Source organism: Mauremys mutica, chromosome 2 (assembly GCF_020497125.1).
Source record: "Mauremys mutica isolate MM-2020 ecotype Southern chromosome 2, ASM2049712v1, whole genome shotgun sequence".
NCBI lineage: Eukaryota > Metazoa > Chordata > Testudines > Geoemydidae > Mauremys > Mauremys mutica.
Genome location: NC_059073.1, coordinates 200,880,655 through 200,905,299, shown reverse-complemented (window position 1 = coordinate 200,905,299; position 24,645 = coordinate 200,880,655). Strand labels below are relative to the sequence as shown.

Sequence of the window (24,645 nt, the reverse complement as noted above, 5' to 3'; positions counted from 1 at the left end):
GGTGAAAATTCTATTACTTAAACAGAAGTTGTAGACTTGATGCAGAAATTTCTGGGTAGGCTTCTATGTCCTGTGTTATGCAGGAGAGCAGACCAGATTATCAGAGTAGTCTTTTCTGCTCTTAAAATCCATGAACACCAAGGAAACAAATCAGCAGGTGGAGCTCTTGATGTCAAAATACAAGATTTGATTAAAGGAATATCAGTGATTAATTCTATTTAGAATTGCTTGAAATGTTTTCATTAAAATGTTTTTTGGACAAATGCCTTTTTTGACCAAACCAATTATTTTTGTAGAAATTTGTGGTCAAAATATTTTTATTTCAAAAATCCAAACCCCCAAACCCAAACATTTTTACAGAAAATAGTTTTTGAAAACTGAAATATTGTAAGGTTTTGGAGTCTTCAAAATGGGGTTGCTAATATTTACTTACCTATGTAAAATGATTTTGGATCTTTTTGAGGCAGCTGGTCTCGGGGGTGAAGCACTGGACTAGGAGTCTGGTGACTTAGTCTATCCCACTGAGCTGCCAGGTGACTTTAGGCATGGCTCTCCTTTTGTCTGGTTTGCTAATTTAAACTGTAAGCATTTGGAACAGGGGCTGTCTTGTACTATGTATTTGTACATCACCTAGCACAATGGAGCCTTTTCTCAGTTGAGGCTTCTAGGCACTAACATAAGAAAAATACAGTAATTAATTCATAGATTTTATGTTCAGAATAGATCATTAGATCATCTCTTCTGACCACCTGTGTATCATAGGTCATAGCATTTCAGAACATCTAAAGGAGCTTAGTTTTGGTGAATCCAGCCAAGACCAAAATAAACCTGGCCACAGTAGTCAATGCATTTTTTACCTCCAGTCTGGATTATTATAAATCATTATATCTGAAGCTGAATGTAAACACGATACACAGGCTCCAGATGGTACACAATTATTGGTTGCCAACCTTCTCCATGGCTTAGGATGCCACAAGCACATCAGGCTTTGCTCAAGTCCCTCTGCTTGCTCCAGGTCAGCTTCCAATGGTGTTTAAGGCCTTGATCCTAATTTTCAAAGCAAGTAATGGATCGAGCCCCAGATACATCAAAGGCCGAATTTCAAGCTATGAACCACCATGGCAGCTGCATTCCTCTGGGATAATGTTGATTGCAAAGCCCAAGACAGAGCATGCGAAAGGTGAGGACAAAGCACTCTCTGTTGAGGGGATAGACTATGGAACTGTATTCCAGAGAAAATCAGATGAACCCAGAGTCTGACCATCTTTAGGAAACACTGCAAAGCCTTCCATTTTGAGAAAGCCTTTCCACCCTAAGTGATACTCACAATTTATCATAGAAACGTAAGGCTGGAAGAGACCTTGAGAGGTCATCTAGTGCAGCCCCCTGCACTGAGGCAGGTCCAATTATACCTACACTATCCCTGATAGAGGTTTTTCCAACCTGTTCTTAAAAACCTCCAACGATGGGGGTTCTCCTGTATTTAGAAAGTTTTTTCTTAATATCTACCCTAAATCTCCCTTGCTGCAGATTAAGCTGATTACCTCTTGTTCTACTTCAGTGGAGACGGAGAACAATTGATCACCACCCTCTTTATAACAGCTAACATATTTGCAGACTGTTCTCAGGGCCCTCCTCAGGCTTCTTTTCTCAAGACTAAACATGCCCCGTTTTTTTAACCTTTTCTCATAGGTCAGGTTTTCTAAACCCTTTTATTATTTTTGTTGTTCTCTTCTGGAATCTCTTCCAATTTTTCACATCTTGCTTAAGGTATGGTGCCCAGAACAGAACACTGTACTCTAAATGAGGCCTCACCAATGCTGAGTAGAATGGGACAGTTACTTCTTGTGTCTTATGTACAACACTCATGTTAATACAACCTAGAATATTAGCCTGGTTTTTTTTTGCAATTGCATCATATTGTGGACTCATAGTCAATTTGTGATCTACTATAATCCTCAGATCTTTTTCAGCAGTACTACTGTCTAACCAGTTATTCCCAATTTTGTAGTTGTGCATTTGATGTTTTTCCTTCCTAAGTGCAGTACTTGCACACTTCTTTAATGAATTGCGTCTTGTTGATTTCAGACCAGTTCTCCATTTTGTATTAGTTCATGATCATTGTCACTCAAGTTGCTTTCAACCTTCAAATTTCCAGCCAATTCCTCCTGATTATTCAGAATCGAGTTTAAAATGGCTGCCCCCGGTTACTTCCTCCAGATCACTACCTTCTGAAACAAAGAGTTGTCCTCATTTGAATACGGTTTATTTCTAAACCCCTCCTAACACCCTGCCCCCAAGAATCCCAGCAAACCCCAAGCAGAGTTCTGATTCCATAAAGGGAGAAATGCCAGAGGCTGCAATATGGTTATTGATTTTATGTGGAAGGTGCTTAAGATATGCTGTGAGGAACAGAAGTATATAACTCTAAAACAAATAGGAATTTCATCCAGATACTCTTGTGTTGAACCCAATAACTTGTGTTTGACTACAGCACATCTTCTGGTAAGGTATCCAGTCTTGGACAGATTACATGAGATTTGCACCTGCAACCACTTGTACACAATGCACGACTCTTTCTGTTGCTCCACTAAGGTACTGCACAAATCATCATAATCATCATTTTATAATGCTGATAATCATAATAATAATCTTTGGCTGAAAAGCGTAATAGACAAGCACACTATCCGCAATACTTTGTTTGTAATAATTAAGAGCTGTGCAGGGAAAATTTTAGATAAAACAAATGCCCATTCTGAATCAGAACAAAAAGCCAAAATCTTAAAAAACAAAACAAAACAAACAAAAAAAAACAGAATAAAAAAATGTTTGGGTCAATCAAAATATTTCATTTTAAAAAATTGGGCTTTTTTGACCTTTAAAAAAATCTTTCAACTATAATTAGCTTAAATTTTGAATGGAAGTTATTTTGAACCAACAAATTTTTTTTTCATTTTAAAAACCATTGAAACAGGATGTTTCAAAAATTTCTAAACTTTTTCCCCAAATTTTTGAACCAAGAAATTAAGTGTCTCATTTCCAGCCATCTATTTATTCTTTAATCCGCTGTTAGTTAACAGTGTAAAAATCTGCCTGTTTTCAAGGGTGCCAGTAGAGGCACTAGTTCAGAACATCTGTGTTGGTTTCCTGAAGTGAAGAGACAGGATGGGGTTGGTACATATGACTGATCTCTGTCTTTGATGACTGGTACTTTTAACATGGTTAATCATAATGGGCTATAGCCTAAGATTTTGACTGAGGTTTTACTCAGTCCTTCTTTGCCTAAACAAGGTCCGAGTAAGAAAGTGACTCAGGGTTTGGCCCTTTATTACTGATATCTGAGTAATAAGGGGAAAAAATGGTAGGATCACTGCAATCAGGGCTAGAAAGGGAAGGCACCGTGGAGGATATTATTTCAGTGAAAAGAACAGCAAAATCAAATTATGGATAGAGGGGCAAATTTTGCTCTGTCTCTAGGTGAACATGCTGTTTCCATCATAGCAGCATGCAGGAAGTGGGTAGAGCAGGAGTGACATAGCCTCTATTGAGTGGTTTCACCACCACTATATGGTCTAGGAGGAAGGATTCTTCTTCATGTGTGAGCTCATCCCCTGCCCAGTTACTCAGGCTGGTGAGGACTTGAGTATTTGCCCCCATATAGAAACACATAACTGAAAATCCTGTAGCCACGTAAATAGCAAACTATAAAAACATTAGGCTTGTTTCTCAGGTCCAGCTGAGTAACTCGGTGCAGCATGCAAGGGGGACAGTAAAGGTGGCTTTATACCACTCGTATGTCCTCTCCCACCGCTAATCCCTGGTACAATTTGTAATGTCCTCAGGGCTGTTCTAATATGCATATTGCCTAAGGAGAAGGCCCAGAAGCTCACTGTCACTCAAATGCAGGAATGCCACTCCCCTGACACCCCCCCTCTAGTAGAGACTCTGAAGGGGTCTGTTTTCAGTTTGGCTATGCTGACCCTATGTCACTTGAGGATTCTACTAAACCAGATCCTTGCCAGCAGTGCAAAGCATCTGGAAAATGGTACAGCTGGGTACCTGATAATTCCTTCATTTTTCAGGTTACTTTGCACTGTTGGAGTGGTGCAAAGCAGCAACATGATGCAAGGATGCAGCCAATTAATCTTACGTTGAGTATTCAGTGTGATGGACACATGCTGTTCTGAAGAATTCCAATTGGTGACAGTGGGGAATTTCTGAGGTAACAGCAAGATGCAGGTTCCAACATCTTCTGGTTGTGATATAATCTGACAGAGGAATGGGAGATGGGAACAAGAAACAGAGAAGGAAAGTTGTCTATTTACCTTTGGCATGCAGAGCTTGGAGGCATAATTGGGCCCTGGAGACAAGCTTGGTTCATGATAATTGAACCAATGTATTGTGGGGTCAAGAAGTTTTTACTGTTCCTGAAATAGCCACAGATATGAGTGGATGTATGGCAGAGTAAACTGTTGAAATAGCCCTGATAAGGAACACCTTGTTCTGGACAAATTCTGCCATAAAGGAATATCCATGACTTGAAACATAATGATGCTACTTTTATTTTGTTACAGTTCAGTATCTGGAATGTGTCTCAAAGTTGCTGGTCCATTCCAGTGTCTAAAAAGGGAAAGAAAAAAATCCATAGACACACTGGCCCTTTAAATAAAACAATCCTGTGGTGCATCTGAGGTCAGGAAGTAGTTGATCTTAGCAGGAATCTGGGCAAGTGCTCTGTGTCTCATAAAAGTCTAATCAAAAGAATGATGATGCCTCTAGACTGAAGTTACCAGTACCTGAAACATATAGGAAGATTTTTGTCTGATTCTTCATTGGGGCTGGGAGGTGTGGGGAAACCACACCAGATGCTTTGTGAAAAAGGATTTTAGTAACTCTTCAAATCCCTATTGTGTACAAACCAATACTGTTTCATGCTGAAAAGGCAAAAGAGAAGACGGTTTTGCTGAACTATGAATCTTTGATCTTTGTTGTGCTGTTCAGCAGATTCCTCCAATTATATATGTGTACATATGCATATATGAGGAGAAAGAGGCAAAAGCACAGGAAATTCAACAAATTTCCATTTTTAAAAGACGAAGTAGCCTGTGGCCTGGCAATCTGCCAGTGTGACGCAAGGCTTTGTGGAAATCAAGTTCCAACGGTGAACAACTTGAAACAGAGTGCTGAGCTGTCAGATAAGTCACTGTTGGTGAATGTTAACTTCTATTTGTTATGTTTTCAAGATAAATAACATACCCACGTACCAGACAGGGCAGGGTGAGACTGCGGGGGTGAAGAAGGGAGGAGAGGAAAACCAGAGGAAGGAAGATATCCTTTGTAAATAAATAGACTTTTAGTATTCCTAGCTTGGTTAGGCTGCTTTGCTCATGACCCTTGTTGTACTAGAAACAGGAAACACAGTGATCAGAACAGACTCATTGAAGTCTTTCTGTCTTTACCTTTGCCAGTGGGAGAGTTCATTGTTAAATGAGAGTTAGACTGTGAGGTGTTTGTTGCAGACACTCTGGGCAACATTCTGCCGTAATTAAAAGCCTGTGAAACCCTGTTAAAATTCTTTGGCCCTGTCTTGTTACATGTTCTGTACATGTGTTTCTAGCTCTCTATAACAACTGTACATTTCCATTTTATTATATTATTAGTTATATCACAGGAATACAGGGAAGCTTCACTCAGAATCAGTGTTCCTCTTGTGATAGGAGCACAGAATAAAAAACAAGGATTTGTGAACTTTAAAATAGAGGGTATGTTTCCTGTACTGCATGCTGGATCATGACACCAAAGGACTCCATACTTTTAAAACCAAACTGGCCCTTTATTAAGAGAACTATTTACAGAGATGCTGCAACTGCAGCTAGCATTCTATACACACGCACACAGACTGACTTACTGGTACCTCCTCTGAAGTCTTTCCTTCCGCAACCTTTGCTCCTCCCTCCAAGTTCCATGGTACCTATTATATTTAACTGGATTGGAGACAACATGATGATCAGCATGATATAAATAATGTGAAAGATACTTGTAGATTTTACTCACTTTAATTAGTAGAACTTGTCAGAACATTTTTGAGTAATTTTTTTCCAGTGGAAAATAGGAAAAATGTTTAGTATTGAAAACATTTCCCCCCATTTTCAAGCATCTTTTAATCAAAAACATTTTCCGCTGAAAAACGGGAACTTTTTCTGTGTGATTTTTTGCATCCCCCTTATCATTTTTCTGACCAGCTTTATTAATTAGAAGAGAACAACACAAAACAATCTACTTTATTCCAGGAGTTTTTAACCATGAACAGAGTTCGTACTTCAGGCAAGTCACATGGATGTGGCAACGCATTAGCATGTGCTAGCACTGCACAGTTGTAGAAGTAATATAGAAGGAAATGATTATTTCTGGCCACTGGCTGAGGTGATTGATTACACACACTAGCATAATGCCAGACCTCTGATGCCTCTGGAAAGTAACAGGATTTCATGCACTCTCAATCTGAGTCCATCTCTGAGCAACCAGTTTTGGTTCAGACACCTCTCTGATGTGTTTTTCGAACAAGCTGAAGATATCTGGCTTTGGAGCTCGCTAGGCACAGTTAGAGAGCAAGTGTTGCCTAGTACCTATCTTCTATGTGGAGCTAACTCATCACAAATGTAAAAGAAAGGCCTCCATTTTTTGATAGTCCTCTAGTTATATAATGTCATACTTTCTGAATATATTTAATAAACTGCTTTGAGCTACTCAGTAGACACAGTATTATGGTGACTTGTTAACATCAAATTTATTTAATATTCTCTGCCAGGTGGGTATCGGTTGTCTAACTTGTCATTGTCAACAAGCAATCTGCAGGATTATTTTCATTCCCTGGCTGGTATTTAATAACATATATGAAAGTCGTCAAGTGGGCTAAGCATTGTACAGTGTATATTCCATCTTGTCTGAGTTTCTTCATAGAGAGCATTGGAACTTGTTGGAGTTCATTCCACAGATAAATATGTCCCTAAAAGTAAGTGAGACATTTTACAGCACTTTAATGTGTGCTGCTTATGGGCCGGTATGGGCTTCTTACCAGTACACCATACCTGCTCACTTTCACACTTGCTCCCCACCGAATCAAACACAGTTGGCAGCAAGAGCTTCCCAATACATATCTCATTATCAAGGGTATATCTGGATGGATGAGTAGGTGGGACCTGCAGGACCACACTTCTGCCACACACAGAGAGTCCACACACATAGGGGTGGAGTTGGTAGGGCTTCCCAGAGCAGCTGGTCTCCCATTAACACCCCATTGATATGCATAGGACAGTTCATGCTTCTCAGCACTGTTGTTTTGGGTTGCCTGCAGACTCCCTGCATTGGTTACGCCTGGCTCAGGTTGTCAAGCTTTTCTTTGAAATCACTGAAGGCTACCAATTTAGGGTTTTTTTATTGTTAATGAAAGCTGAGCTGTTGTAATCTCACACTTCAAGAGCTGTAGCTTGTAGGCACAGGCCTTTTGTGCCTATGTCTTAATCTGGCCCTATCTCCATGTGTGATTTGATGTAGTAACTGCCAGTAGCACATGGTTTCATTATGTCATTAAGTTGGCAATATGCAGCACAGATCCACTGTGAAAGCCTGACTTTGAAGTACCAGAAGGTGCTGAGATGGCGCACTGCTTTGTAGATGTGTCAAATGTGCTCTGTTTACCACCGTCTTGCAACCACTCTTATGCCAGTTTAGAGATTATATTATTAATAAATTAACTGCTTGGACATGGTCTGTAGCCTCCTCCCCAAGAAATTATTTTAGCCTCTGCCATAGCAGACTCGATTTGGCTAGCAATAACGGTAGCTTTCTGTAATGTTAGTTCTGGTTCAAACAGTAATTTTCAAATAAGTGTGGCATGGCTGTTTCCTTCACAAGCTGGTCTCAAATCTTTTCATCAGACATATCCTTATGCTAACATGTAACAGTTTCCTGCCAGGTAGCAACATGATTACTGTGTTCAAAGAATGGTTGAACCCACGGGAATAAAAATTTTAAACTTCCTCCATCAAATTTACTTTCAGTGCAATAAATACTTGAAGTCTGAAACAAATTGCAGTAGTATATTGATTATCCAGAAGATGGAATTTGTAAAATACATGCTGGCTTCCAGTACCTAGATGGTATAGCAAGGCTGGCTTCCTGGCATCTGGGAGTTCATTCCCTTTAACAACAAGAATATAGTTCTCAGACATACACAATCGGTTTGTAAAATTATTTCTATTCATTTAGATTGTGGTAGCACTTAGGGGCCTGAACAAGGTCAGAGCCCCGCTCTGCTGGGCACAGTACGAAAATGTGACAATCCCTGCTGCAAAGGGCTTATAGTCTAAAAGGCAAGGCATAACAGGAAAAGTGAAATGAGCAAGCAGGTTGTTTGGGAGGAAGGACAGAGTAACAGAAATAATATGATTTTTAGGATACTAGCTGTGTGCACAATTTGTAGCCAGCCCATAGCAGTAATCACAAGATACTACCAACTCACTAGGTCAAGGAACAAAATGCAGAAACAGGTATAAAGTGGGAGAGTCGTTGTGTTTGCAGTCAAAATGTATGTTCTGAGCAGGAGCTGGGAGAGAGCGATAACACAACACAATTGAACAAAGTGCTTAGCTCTAGGAACGTTTAACAACAGGGATTTTATTCCAGAAGTTCATACTGATAGAGCATTGCAAATGTATGCTGTAGTCTAGTGTCATTGAACAAATGCCCAAGGTAACACATCGCCATAACATGGAGGAAGGGAACTGGGCCTTTTTGGAGAGTGCAGTAGAACGAAAGAACCATGTAACAGGGAAAAGGGACTGTCAGCAAAATTGTAGTTGTGAGAGAGCCTCAAAAAGTTGAGATGTTGTGAATAAGCATTCAAATGTTTAGATGATTATCTGAGCCAAACTGAACTTTTTAAGGTTCACCCATCAATAAGAAGTTTATTTCCAAGCTTAATGGCCATGCAGTACAGTATGTGCGTGTTTAGTGAAGCCACAAATAGATTATGAAGGATAATACAGTGTTTTTCTGAATGAGAATTATTCAATAGGGAACCACAAAATAAGGTCTTAAAAACATAAGAGGCCTCTACCAGTTTGAGGTTTTGGCTTGTTTTGTTAAATAAGGCAGTGGTTGTTTTTGTTTTAACAGTGTGACTGGCCAGGTATCCCTGCTTGAGCACCTTCTCTGTTCTCAAGGTCGGAAGGTCAGATTCAGGCCTTTAAAAATTTTGTGGAAAATGGAACAACAACAAGAGGAAAAAAGTCAACCAAAATGTGTGTGTTTGTTTTTCTTTGAGTGACTGCATGTGGTGTCTTGGAATGATTTCTAATAAACCCCATTGTATTCAATTTGATGAGAATCTGCACCAGATTTACCAGGGTTTCCCGCCCTTCAAAAAATAATCAAAAGCACAGATAAATTAAAAGCTAAATTATTTGGATTATAGCTGATCGTCTGACAGCATCATTTCGTCCCTCCCAATGTTATAGTATTTTACAAATTAATCAGGTGGATTACAGAGGCGCTTTGTGCCTTTCTCTGGTGGACACAGAATATTGGACTTGATTAGTGCAGGCAGGATGAAGGAGCACCAAGAAGCACATGTAAGGGCAACAGAAATAAGTAGTTTATTCAGAATGACAAGAAAGTAAAAACAAGGGGGATTGACAGTAGTTCTGCTGGTAGGGATGCCTATCAGATTAAGCCTGAAAGTAACATCCAGCACAGATACATTGTTGATGCCAACATTAGCTTTATTCTGTTTCATGCTAAGGGGATACACGCTCAGTTTAGTTTCAAAATGTAATTGACTGCAGCTTAAACTGTTTACCGTGTATTAAAGGATGAATGGCCTCTGCTTCAGGAAAGCCACTTCAAAGTAATGGAAAAATAAATGGCCATTAATAAAGAGACTCAGAAAGCAACAATTTCATAAGTACACCCCTGCTTTGAGCTGCAGCTGAACTTCAGTACAAGAGGAGCTGTGCAGAGGTTTCATTGTCAAACCCCAAGCTGCACTAAACTTGCATGGCTTCGTGGCTCCCTATAAAAGCAAAATTAATCCATATTAATAGAAAGCTTTTAAGCAGAGCTTGTCAGAAAATGGGCTTTTTTCCACACAAAAAATTGACTGCTCAATGAAAAATCAAAAACCAAAATATTTTGGCCAAAAACTGAAATATTTTGATTTGGAAATGCTGCCGTGGTGCCTCATGGGAGTTGTAATTGGGATGGCTGAGAATAGTCAGGTGCGCCGTGGCAGATGTAGTCTGGCTGGGGAGCGTGGACCAGGGGGAAGAATTGGGATTTGAGGAAACTAAACTCCAACTCCCATGAGACACTGTGGCAGGATGTCCAAATTGAAATGTGTCTGTGTTTTAGCTAAAATATTTTAGTTTGGTTTTTGATTAAAAATCAAAAAATTTCCATGGGAAGCAGACGCCTTTTGTGAAACATTTCATTTAGTCAAAAACCAAGATTTCTCTTAAAAATAGTTTTGATGGAAAATTTTTGACCAGCCTTAGGTTTCAGACTTTTCATATGAACATGGAATGACTTATATACTGTGGTCACCATTTAGAAACTCAGCTACTTACCAGGGCATGCTACTCTGTGATATGACAATATTTCTATATTGTTAGAATAGGAAATGCAGCAGCTCAGACACCACTGTGTTATAACTACTGGTAAATATTCATGATGTAAAAAGTTCTCAATTTCAAAGGTCTTGGGCTAGAAAATAGGTGAAATGAGGTGACTTCAGCTGAATTTTGCTTTGAGTTTCAAATTCTGAAACTCATAGCAAATCTCAGGGCTAGAAAAGAAATTTAGATTGAACTTAACCAAACCCCTGTATCTGAACACCTTATTTATGGGAAAAGTTTGAAATCCATACCTTGATCGAGATTCAAATGTTGTGGCTAATCCTACCTCTAATCAAGCCCCAAGAAAAACTGAAATTGCCAGTTTGTGCAGAGCTGTGTTGACAACCAGTAATGCTTTCTTGATCTGTGTTAATGTCATTAGAAGAAGACAGTTCAAACAAGGGAATAATAATAATACTAAAAATCAGTTTCAGCTCTATTATTGATGCATAGATTCCAAGGCCAGAAGTGACCATTGTTGTCATCTAGTCTAACCTCCTGTATGACACAGGCCATAGAACTTCCCCAAAATAATTCCTAGAGCATATTTTTTAGGAAAACATCCAGCCTTGATTTTAAATTTTTTTGATGCAATCTATAGTGTAAGAAAACAGACAAACAGCCTGGTGCAACTGAAAAAAGCAATTGACAAGGTTTGTTTTAAAGGGACAATACCACTTATTTAATTGCTGCTTGTTTCCAGGGTTTTTATGGATACTGGGTAAAATCTGGGCCTCTTTGAAGTCAATGGGGTGGAGGGGTTGCCATTGTCTTAAATGGAGCCAGGATTTTCACACATTGAGTTTTCCTCTAAAATATGTTTGTCAAGAGTTCAAATGCTGAAATCGGACCCTACATCCATATGGTAGTTGCTGGAAATGAAGTCAAGTGTGTTTGTGAGTGTGTGTGTATGCTTCTCACTAAAGTGCACTTTTGGTACTACTTGTGAAATATATTTAAGAATATTTGGGACGAATTTAAGTTTTATGAAAGTTAAGGACAAGGAACACTTGTTGGCGCCAGGAGGAATGAATAAAGTCATAGGATAGGGATACACGTGACAAGGAGGTGAGCTGCTGGGGGATAAAGAAAAGGAATTCTGGAAGAAGATCTAGGTAGTCTGCTGTTGGTGTCTGAAAGGAGAGCTGTAGCAAGAAAGACAGCAGTGGCAGCTGCTGTGGGAGCCTGAATAGGGGGTTACAACTAGAAGAGTGCTGCTACTGAATGATTACCAGGGCAGGGAGAAGAGAAAATACCTGGACACAGTTGCTGGTGGAAGTTGGTTGAGACTCCTGGGAGGGGAGTGAAAGTGAAAATCCTTTCCCAAAATGGCACCATTACTCTCCTCCCTTATTTTATTCAGTGACACACAATTACAGGAGACCAGACCCAAAGCATGGTCATCAGGGATACCGACTGAATAGATACAGTTCAGGACTCTATTTTGTTATGACCTGATCCAAAGTCTGTTGGAATTAATTCCTGTGATTTCAGTGTGTTTTGGATCCAGGCTTCAACAGAGTTTCTAGAATAATTCTGTTGACTTCAGTGAGATTATGCCAGATTGGCTCTGGTGCAAATAAGAAGAGATACAAGAATACTATAATACATTAATGATGATTTTCTGACTGGTAATTAAGGGTAAGAATCCTTACATAACGTTATATTTACTTGGAGGCAGAGGTTAAGAGGAAACTCTTCATATAGGTGTGTTTTCTCTTAGAATTTTCTCATGGTGTGTGTGTGTGTTTAGATGACTGATCAGTGCTGTTTAGATGTATATGTGACTGGAGTGAAGTCTAGACATGTTGCCCATGTTAGTAAGAAGCCAAGGGATTCCTTTAGCCACACCTTGTAGGAACAGAGAATTATTAGTTGCCCGGAATGAACTGACACACAACACTTCTTTATTTTTTTTATATATATACACACACAGCACTCTCTTTCTCTCTCTCTGTATATGTAAGTTTTATATATATACACACACATTTAAAGCTAAAAACTTCCCATTACATCGATGAAAGTTTTGTCTGACTTGGTGTTGAGTAAGAACTGTAGAACAGAATAGGCTTTTTTATGAAACTTCTAGAATTTTTCATTTCACGATTTTGTATTTTTCAGATTTCTTCTGAGTTTTGTGAAATAATTTGCCCCCTAATTGCAGCATTTTTTTTCAAGGAAAATGTTATTTAAAAACTACATTTTATAGAGTCATAGATTTTAAGGCCAAACAGGTCCATTATAAACCTGATGAAGTGGGTATTCACCCACGAAAGCTTATGCTCCAATACATCCGTTAGCCTGTTGCTTTTTACAGGTCCATTATAGTTATCTGGTCTGACCTCTTGCATAATTCAGGCTACAGAATTCTGTGACACAAAGGCTGCTGTAAATTCCCAGAAGTTGCATATTTTTTCTTTCTTACGACTTGAACAGGGGAAAAATAATCCAATACAATACAGGTGCTAACAGTCTATTGTGACTATTGCTGTTACTTGAGATAAACAGGAAGCAGCTTCTGATACTTTATCATAATAATTCTCATGATTTAAAGGGTGTGATTTATTTCCTGTCTCTGAGACAGAAAAGTTAATCATTACATGTATGTCGTTTACACTGCTGTGATTTTTACTGTGGAGAAAACCCCTTTGTGTCATTTCAGAGAACACACTTCAGTGACTGTGTCTTATTTTAACAACACAGGGGTTTTTCCTACCCTCTGGGAAGGTTTATGTTTCTAGCTAAAACGATTAGGTAATGAGGCCAAACAAGGAGACAAGCTGCAGAGCCCAGGATGACACAGCTCTCTGATGGCAATGACTCACCTGTTGTCAAATAAAGTCTCCATGCTGATATTTGTATTAAGGACAATAATGAAAATAAAGTTAATATAAACATCTTATCATGGAGAAAATGACTTTCTAGAATATGATGAAGACTTGAGTATTGACAAGCTCTTTTTTGAGCTGAGCATATGCTCCTTCAAGGATCTTAACTTTTTTGAATTAAGAAAGAGTAATTTAATAAATGTTTCAGACGACTGTATCATCGAGTTCGGATGTAGATTAACTCTAAATCTAAATTTCCCTAGTGTTAGGATTTAGTGTTGCAATTTGGCCCATTATAAGCCTGACTCATGCCACAAAGTTTGGATATTGATCCACATTGACGTACTAAAATCTTGCGGGATGTGGTGTCTGATTTTCTAATTCAGACCCATCTCTAAAAAATACAAAGGACAATTTTGGCCATGAGGAGGTAATTTTCTAAAACAGCAAAGGCCTTATTTTCCTCTTGTTAGTGTAACTTCATTGGTTTCTGTGGAGTTATTCCTGATTCACATGGATGTAAATGAGGGCAAAGTGAGGCCTTAATAATACAGTAGCTCAAATATTGAGGTGTGCTAGTAAATCAAGCTTTAGTGATCCCACACTGCCCTGCGTGAAAGGGCCTCTGACTGACTCTGGCCATTGGGCCATGCTGCCCTGAGAGGAAGGGCCATTTATTGACTCTGGCCACTAGGCTGTACTACCACATTTGTAGTCAGGGTCACAAACATAGGACATGACAAACTGCTATACAGTTCTTTTTCCCTTCTTCGCCCCATACGTAACCTGGTCCCTGTGAAGGGGTGTACCTACCCTGTGACAGACCTCTACAAATATCTAAATTCTAGGTTATAAAGCAAAGGTCTGTAAGGATTTCCTGTGTCATCTCATGATGAAGGCATTTTCCATAGCTCATGAGGAGCAGACTTACTAGTCAAGAGGGAATGCATTGCATTTCACTTATGCTTGGGGTGGGTGACGGTGAGAATCATTGAAATTACAAACCTGTTTATAGAAGAACAAAAGCCAAAAGGCCCAGATTGCGTGGATGGACTGATCTGCTTGGACTGATGATTGTGGACTGTAGGAGAGCCCCACTACAGAGCTGCGCTGTGGCCCGTTTTCACCACTTCACTGCAACAAAGGAGCTATAAAGCTGGAGGACCTGAGATTTCCCTCTGCACTGGAGGAATCCCCAGGCGGCATACAGATTCTACACCAACACCTTTGTGTCACTGTCAGAATAGGAGGCCAATGCCATGTTTATGGCTATGGCTAATATGATCTATGGAAAGCCTGAGCACTGAGGCTGCTCTAATTTAAGCCAATGACTGAACCACACCATCTGGCCCCAGAATTATGGCACTGCAAAGGTGGTGTAAACCCATTTGACCCTCAGTCTCAGTTCTTCCCATGTCTTGTGACAAATGCAGCTGAGTTGGATGCATGAATCAGGCTCTTAAACAGAAGTGTCAATGTACTATAAAGCGGGCTGCTATTGTAATATGTTGGGACTCATTGGATACAGAGAAATAACAAAAATATAGTGAAACAGCCTAAGATTTCCAGCCTATTTTTGCATCCTCACGAAGCTCTGATAAACATCAGTCCCTGGAGTCCTTATCTTAGCAAAACCAAACTTTATGAGGTTCCCCTCTCATTAGCTCATGAGAATGTACAAGATCTTTCAGAAACAGATATGCTGCTGCTAGAAAAATAGAAAGGCAAAGCAAGGGAGAACAACAATAAACATTTCACAGGGGTTTGCCTTCCTACAGCTACTTGTGTAGGCAGTGTTTCTTGGGGCCTGACAACAGAGAGAATAAGGCAGAGATTGTAAAAATGAGACATGAGAATAACAAGTGAATCACTAGAAAGTCCATGTTAGCCCAAGATTTTGAACCTCGCCCCATTGGTTTGAACAGGTGAGCACCTTCAGGCAAAACTAATAACCTACCCATTCTTTTCATCGGGACAAGAAGGCAGGAAATACAATATAGTCATCAATCCTAAGCAAACAGTGGTTATCAAAAGTGGTTCACAGTAATGTCACTGATGCTGGATAAAAATTCAGACATCACCCCCAGTACCACTGGCTATTACTCATGTCTTGTTTAAAATTGAAACATCATTTTAAATATTAGAGAAATGTGGCACTTTGCTCAAATAAGGCATCTGTTCCAGCAACATGTTGTTTTGATCACTTAAAAAAAAGATTGTTCTGTTTTTTTTTTAAAGAAAGCATGTGGACATATAGATGAGTCAGTCCATTTGAGTGGTTACTGTAAGTGAAGTTATTTTGAATGCTGTAAAAAATAAAAATACATTGAAAGAAATCATTTGCCTGAAATATTACTTTAATGTTATTCTTTGCCTTTGATTTATTTTTATCTTTCCTCCTCACCAGCTATTCAGCCAGAGAGAAAATAGAAAACTTTTACTACCCAAGAAAATCAGAAGATTAAAAATATGGCCTTTTATAGCTGAGGGATTCTGAAATAAGAATGTTTATGAAACATCAGCCATGACTGAACTCTTCGTAGAGTATGGAGTCATATGCCTTTTAAAGTTGGGTTTCCGTAGGAGTGCTGTAAATACTAGGATTTAACCTATAACTTTGATAATTTGGTCTTTCTTAAAATCAATTGAATTGCAATAATGAGAGTCTCTGGAATGCTCAAAATCTTTATAAAACAGAGTTCTGAGCCCTGATGTTCCCCAATTGTAGAGTCATCTGGTTTCCCAAGGATGGCTGGCATGTCAGAAGAGGGGACAACTAAAGTATCAGGAACATTCAGATCCATAGCGCTTCTAAGAATTACAACGTGCTGTGAGGTAAGACTACATGCATATGGCTCTGAACATCTTAAATCCTGTATATTTTCACATATTGCTTATGTTCAGAAGGGCTGATTCTGAATACCTAAGTGGATGAGGGACACGGAAAGTATGATCCTGTCAGCAGTAATAGAGGAGTCCCAGAGTAAGGGTATGTCTACACTACCTGCCAGACTGGCGGGTAGTGATCGACCTATTGGGGATTGATGTATCCCCGAACGCGCTCCCTGTCAACTCCAGAACTCCACCAGGGCGAGAGGCGGAAGCGGAGTCGACAGGAGCGGCGGCTGTCGATCCCGCGCTGCGAGGATGTGAAGTAAGTCAATCTAAGTCGATCTGAGATATGTCGACTTCAGCTATGCTATTCTCGTACATGAAGTTGCATATCTTAGATCGATCCCTCCCCCCAGTGTAGACTAGGCTAAGTGGTACAAACTGACTATACTGGTCTCAAAGCCAGATAAAAGTATCCTGTTCTGTATTGACTTCAGGATGGTGAATGTGGTGTAGAAGTTCAAAGCCTATCCCATGCCCCAGGTGGACAAGTAGACTAGGAAAGGCTACATATATAACCAACCTGGACCTCACCAAGGGGTATTGGCAAATATCTTCCTGGATTCTGGGGGCAGGGGTAACAGCATTTGCCACTCTGTTTGTATTGTACCAAATTCAGAGCCTTCCATTTGGGCTCCATGGAGCCCTTGCCACTTTTCAACAGTTCATAGATAAGGGGCTTTTACCTCACTAAGCATATGCTGTTTCCTGCCTTGGTGACTTGGTGATCTATTCAACTACTCAATCAAAACATCTTGAGAGTAATTGAAGAGGTACTACAGTCCCATAGGGCAGTGGACTAACAGCTAATCTGGACATGTGTTGGATTGACTATTGAGTCACTAAATATTTTGGGTTCAGCCTAGTGACTGAGCAGATCAAACCACTGGTGAGTAAACAGAATGCCCCTGTTAGAATCTCCGGCCCCCTCTATGAAATGGCAGGTCAAATCTTTCCTGGGATTAGTGGGATATTGATGCTTTGTGCTGCCGTTTTCCATGATAACTGCTCACTTAGCTGACCTGCACAATAATGCACCCTGGAAGGCTCATTGGAAGGCCCTACCTTGTGCAGATGCTTTTCGGAGATCAAGCTTACCCTCTGCAGTGAGCCAGCACTATGGTGTTTGCACTTTACAAAAGAGTTTGTCCTGCCTCTGAGCAGGGAGTTGGGGCTGTTCCTCTCAGGAGCTAGATGATGGGGATAACCTGGTGTTGCCTCAGTAGAAAGCTCCTTCCCAGAGAGAGACTGTTCAGTAATTGAAAATGAGTGCTTAGTGATAAAATGGGTGGTCGAAGCTTTGAGATATTATCTACCTGAGGTGCTTTTTGCTTTGGTTACTAACCGTGCTCTTCTGAAATTATTCCCATTTAAGAAGGCGATCACCCTCTCAGCCAAAAGCTGCTCTGCAGCCCTGTACTTTCACTATGCACCACAGATCCAGTGTGACCCATATGAATGAGGATTTCTTTTCCCCAGAAGGGGCAGAGGAGTTGGATGAAGTGTATTTTGGACCCAGTCTTGAGAGACCAAGGAAGGTGTGACAGGGTGAAACAGTCAGGAAAGGACAAAGGTCTGCCTGCATGTCATGTGACTCAGAAGGGAATTGAAGGAAATGGCATGTCCTCTTTGGGTCTGTGAGAGAGAAAGGGGAAGGCCTTTTGGCCTTGCAGCCTGCTTTGGTCAAGGAAATCCTTTTGTTGTGTGTGTGTGTTTGTATAATAAATTGTGTCCTGAGACAAGAGGCTGAAACAGACATGGGTGTGGCATTGTTTATTTCCTGAAGTGGTGAGAAGCTGCTGTGAGCACTTCTGAAAATCCTTAGAGTCAAGCACCTGAAGCTCCTGAGTTCCTATCCTATCTCTGCCATGGACTCGTACAGCCCAGGTTTAGTTGTTTTACTTTTCTGCCTAACATTTCCCATCTGTAAAATGGAAATAAGAACATTTAATTATCAACCTCATGGGAGGGTTGTGTTGGCCCAAACAAAGTCCAGATCCTAATTCAGAAATCCTCAGACTTTTGAGGTGTTCAAACCAGGGATTTTGAGTTGGCTTATAATAAATATAGGGGCCATATAAAAAAATGGATTAGTGTTCAGACTGGGGTGTTCAGGTCCAAAAATTGACTTGAGCTCATCTGAATATACACATGCAGTATAGTACAGATGGAAATGTTTCTAAATACAGGATTTCCCCTTTGCCTCCCATCCAGGGGCCAGGCAGAAACACACTCTATAGATGCTCCTTATTGAAGGGATTGCTTCCTTGTTAGCACTTGCTGGGGGTCTAGATATCCCGAAGTGGGGCAAAGAAGGTGTGAAGGTGGTGGGGCTATTGTTTTGCCACTTTCTCTGCAGTTTGCTTCTGGCGGTGCCTGTCTCCCCTGGCTTAAAGAGCATTCCTCTTTTAAAATAGACTCTGTCTCCTTTCTGCCACTTCTCTTCCATTGGGGGAATTTCCAGGCTCCAAATCTCAACCCGTCCTTGGTTTCTGGGCAGAGAGCTGCTCAAAGTCAATAGCCCTGCTGATAGCAAACCCATTATTTCATTAGGGTAGATACATTCAATGTTTATGGCCCTTAATTGCTCTTTCACACCTCCCCAGACATAGCCTCTTCTATTAGGTTCAAACTGAATGCTCAGACTGAGGGTATATCTACACTGTAGTCAACCTGGGCCCTTCCTGGGTTTTAGTTCCAACTCCACACAGAAAAACTTCTGACCTGAGTTTGGAGATGCTTTAAGCTGGTCTAGCTTACCTGGCTAGGGGTGTGGCTGGGTTAGGGCTCAGGCTCTGCTTTAATTCTGGCTAGTTCACTCGAGTGCTGTTAGTACGTGAATGCCCTTCCCGCTGCTCCCCCTGAAGGACAAACCAAGTTCTTCCACAACTGACAAGGAAGGAATGCTAGAGCATCTCAGAACAAAGAATCATGGGATATGCCTCCAGATATACAGGTGACTGTGGAAACAATGAGGATACAACAGTAACGTGAGTAGGGATTTGCAGTGGGGATGCTCACACCCAGGTTAGGCTGACCTAGTGTCCAGACCCAGATGCTGACCATCCAGCGTAACCATGCTGTGAAGACGTAGCCTGTTGGTTATTTTCAAAATGGAGGTTGAAAATTCTGCATGGTGTTCACTAAACAAAAATGGAATTCCCCTACTCTGTCACAATAAGATGTCAAACAATGATTATTTCATAAGAGCTGGTAAAATTTAGTGATGAATGAACCATACACATTTAGATGTTTTGTTTACAGCACCCAGAATTTTTCATGCTTATCAAGATTTTAGGTCTGCAAACTTTGGCCTGGACATGTCACGTGAGAAGACTGTCTGGGTCAGAGTAGGATTTGCACAAATATCATAGAAATAGATCTGCTCGGCAACCAGAATTTCCATTCCATGAGAAATTCTGATTTTTTTTCATTCAATTCAGAACAATCAGCCAACATTTCAAAATATTACCCCAAATTTCAATTCAGGATCATCAAAATATCAAAATGTCTTGATAATATCATTTTGATTAATTCTTCTTTGACTTTTATATTACAGTATTAAATGTTGCATAAATTTAATGTAATCAAAATCTTTAATATAAAAATCAAACCAAAATTAACTGAAATGACATTGTTTAAAATAATCTTTTCAAAATGTTCCTGTCAGATTTCACCAAAATCAACACATTTCCACAAAATATTAAGATTTTTGATGGAAGTGCCTTTTTTGACAAAAAAATTGTTCTGTTGAAAATGTTTTGACCAACTTTGCTTAGGAATATATTCCCCCATTCCATTTTTATACCTGCTTTTCTGATCTTGACTTAAACCAGGAAGCTCAGAAGCATGAAAAGTAGTGTGGGGAAGGAAAAGCTAAGTGAAATGTCTGAAAAGTACAAGTTTGCAGGGAAGGATGAGGGGTCTTATTTTATCTGAACCCATCTGATTGTCCCAAGTGTAGGCTGCCTTCATCGTTCATAAAGTAATACTTTTGTAGTGTGTGTTATGGAAAAACAGGTAATGATTCATGAAAAAAATCCTACTTCTATGCAGTTGGATCATCACTGCACTGCTGCTTTCATTTCTCTAAGCACGAGTTGTGGTGTGGGTGCACACTGGCATGTGGATGAGGAGAGGGGGGCTACGTGTGTGCATGTGTGGGTTTATATATGGAGTTAATATATGGATTGGGATATTCTTTTTAATCTTGTAAAGTATGCATGCTGCTTTTATTCATTAGCACCTACAAAGGACTAATTGCCATCAGGCATGTAGGTGGACTTTCTGGCAGGGAACAAGAAACGCAATAGGTTTGATGACAACCAATGATCTGCCAAAGCCTTGTCAGAAGAAGAACTGAGTCTTGCTGTCATTCACCCACCCCTTTAAATTCAAATGCAGATGCTTCCAGGAGGTGTAGGGCATCCATCCAAGCCAGTATTTGAAATATAGTACACTACTGTATATACACACAGTGTTGCGGCTGCTACTGCTGGATATCTAAGACGAAAGTGGAAGGAAAGCGTGACATCTCAAATGCAGCTAGCAGACTACACGCTGCTATGACCTGTCTAAAATATGGACAACATGGGAATGTAGATTTGATCTGGCATATATGGCATGTTCCCACACAGTACTCTCTCTTTGTTTAAGTTGGTGGCAGGTGTTAGATTTAGAGTTGGCTGGAAACAGAACTAAGATGTCCTGCATAACTGGATTTTACTCAGCGGATTTATCGTAGCATGATATTTTGAGTTACTGTGGCGCCAGAATAACATGGGTTTTAGACCAACACGGTGTTTGGTCTCATTCCCAGTGCTGACCCTTCAGTTACAGCAGTTGAAGAGTCAGAGATGCTGGTAGATTTTTAAGGCCAGAAGGGACAATTTTATAACTTAATCACACCTTTTGATTAACAATCACTATATAATTTTTACCTAGAACTACCTGCAATGGAGAGAGAATTATTCTTACATACCAAGGTAATTCTGTCCATTTTTCTTGACTCTTAAGATGGAAATTAAAGATCTTGAAGAACCTTTGAAAGGAAAATTGGATAACAAAGTGTCATGGCCCAACACTCCTCAATTCAGTAAAATATTAGTAATGTCTAAGACGGTATGTGAGCTATTGCTGAACATTTATCTAAGTGGTTTCTGTATTACCAGCACGCACTACATCATAAATTACTCTAGGATATCTTCAGTGTAGATGCGACATAAACAAGAGCAATTGCTACCTAGTTATTAAAACAAAACAAAACAGGTTAAACAATTTGTAATAAAGTAAAAACAAAAATAATATGAAAATGTCAGACTAACTGGATCTATACTTCTGGCCTTAAACTCTGTGCATTTCATTTTTTTGGAAAATGTGAATGTATGCCAGGATTTAGGAACAAGAGCCCACATTTAAAAGTCGTGTGTAATATTGGCACTGTGTAGACTCCCCTTGACCTTCATACTCTTAGGATATGTCTACATTGCAACTAAACATCCGCTGCTTCCCCATGTCAGCTGGCTCAGGCTTGGGCAACAGGGTTGTTTAATTGTGTGTAGACATTCAGGCTTGGGCTGGAGCCTGGGATTTGGGACCCTGCAAGGGGGGAGGGTCTCAGAGGCTGGCCTCCATCTTGAGCCCGAATGTCTACACTGCAATTAAACAGCCCTGTAACCTGATCCCTGTGAGCCCTACCTGGTCTGGCCTTGGGCCACTGTAGACATACCCTTATTCAACCCAGGTATAAAGGAGTCTAAGTTGGTCTAATTTATACATTAAGGAACCAGAAGAAAATATGTATTAAAATAGAGTTTGTGCTTTTAACTTGCACATGCCTTAACTTACACCTTCTTATATCTTCTTCAGGCCCATCTACATGTAAATCAGACCAGTTTTAGGCCCCTTTACATGTTCTAAAGTTCTAAATTAAGATCATCCTAGACATCACTTCTGATTTTGGCTCAAGATCTCTTCATGACCCTCAGCTGAAAGATCCTCCACTGGGATTCCTAATTGCATGCTTCTCCTGTAACCTCAGTTCACCTTTTTTCTCTACTTCTTTGCTGTGGCTGAACAATGAAGTAGGAAGAGGTGATAATTGTATTGGAATGCAGCATTTATCACCTGCTGTATTCCAAGGGAATTAACAGCCTTACCATTTTATAGACTACATTGAAACAAATAATGCATATATACTTTTATTTCATGTCTAGAGACATATGTGGGGTTTGGGGTTAGCTCTAAGAAATTTATATTCATGTGCGTAGCTACTGTGGTGATGGACACTAGAAAACCCTAAGACAGACAAATGAAGAAATATAGGAAGGTGATTGAAATCAGATTAGTTGTGCTCTGTTTTTTGTATATAAATGTAAGCCATTATGCCACTTGTTGTATCTCGTTGGGCTGTCACGAGCCTTTATTAATTAATATTAGTTCATTGCTTTGACAACCTCAGATGGAAGGTGCTACTTAAGTGCAAAGTAAGTATTATTATTTCTGTTCAGTTTTTTCCATATTATAGTTCTGATCATGGATGGGGCATCTACCATTATCAGATGGTGGGCAATATTCACTTCATTCCTCTTGCATATTTCTCCAGTTCCCAAAGCTGCACTGAAAAAATAAATGAGGAAGGAATGCAAACTGGGTGTTCCTATATCTCATTTCCCCAAATACAAGAACAAGCAGCCATTCAGTTTTAAAGAAATCCTCCTTTACCCAATGTATAATTAAACGTGGAACTCTCAGACAAAGGATATTAACGAAGCAAATAGCTTAGGGCCAGACTCTGCTCCCATTTCTCATGTTTAGATGTATCTTACTCTGTGAGTAGTCTCATTAAACTACAGGCAGAGTAAAGTACTATTAATCTTAGCAGTTTCTGCCCTTCACTAAGTTTCAATAAAGGATTGGTAAACTGTAGCTGGTGGACCACCAGCAATCTGTGGAATCTGGTAGGCTGCAGAGAAGTGGCTGAACACAGGATGCTGGCTCTTTCTTCTTGTTGAAATTCAGCTTTATAACACATAAATTCTTCTCTATCATTTATTATCCACATAAGACAATTGTAGTGGCTGCCACAGGGATGTTATGTGGGAGGTGAGGTGGTCTGTGCAATCCTGAACACAAGAGGAGATACCCATAATTTGTCTGTTTTAAGATGTGGTCCACACAGTATTAAAAAACTTTTGAGAACCTTTGATTTATGTAATATGAATAGTATCTGCATTTACATTAGCTAGGATAAAATTACAAGAGCTATCAATATTCTGCCTCAGGCCATAAACTGATCACCAGCCTGGGACAGGAAGAACTTTCTCCGTATGGCATAGTATATCACAATTAGGTATGTTATGAGTTTTATGTCTTCCTCTGAACCATCCAGTAAAGCCACTGGCTGAGAGAGGATACTATACTAGCTGGATCATTGGCGTGTTCTGGTATTGCAATTCTTCAAGTGTATCTAATTTCTCAGCATAATTACTGTCAGAAATATTTATCTTAACTAATTTTTGTTATTTATCACATACGTGTTTTGTTTTTTCAAGTCTGGGGTGACTACATCATCTTGTGATGCTTGTGAACATTATGCCACTGATGCTTGTAGGTGGAATCAAAATTACATGAGTTAGAGATGCTGTAAAGACTTTAGCTTGTGCACAGTATTTCTGAGAAACAGAGCTAATGAGTTTTTTTCCTCTTCTGTTGTGGATGGGTTACCTTCCCTTAGTTAACCCATAGGACCCAGCCCCCACCTAGCATCTGGCAGAGCCATCCATACAGAGGTCCTGTGCCTCCTCACCTAGCTCCTGGCAGCATGTCTCCTATGGACTGTAGTAGCAACCATGGCTGCTATGCCCCTCACACTTTCCCACATAATGGTTTTGGCTAGTGGATCTATATAATCTCAAACCAGGTACTCATTTGATTCCAGCCCTTGCTTTGGCCTGCTGCCAACCACATTTTCTCTCTTTACTTCCCTGAGAGAATGTCTGTCTGTAGAACACTGTGATCCAGATAGTGTAGAGGTCCTCTCTGAAATCTGCTCTTTCTCCCCCACCCCCGTACACTGGAACTGTGGCAGTGCCACTGCAGTTATTACCTTGTTTTCTCACAGTGTGTAGGGTGTGGCAGGATTTATCCAACAGCAGCAAACATGGACTTTCAGCTTCTACTATGTTTATTTTTGGTTACATAGGTCATTGTTTGAGTAGAGGGAGCTGTTAGGTGTCAATAACACAGAGGAC

General features: G+C 40.0%; 1 protein-coding gene across 1 annotated transcript in view; it reads left to right on the top strand.

The window, feature by feature from the left end:
• SUGCT (succinyl-CoA:glutarate-CoA transferase) overlaps positions 1-24,645 on the top strand; it is a 689,609-nt gene that overhangs the window by 595,419 nt on the left and 69,545 nt on the right. The window contains exon 15 of the mRNA XM_045005017.1: positions 16,230-16,336. Coding sequence (XP_044860952.1) covers positions 16,230-16,336 — 107 coding nt within the window. The remainder of the gene's footprint in view (positions 1-16,229; positions 16,337-24,645) is intronic.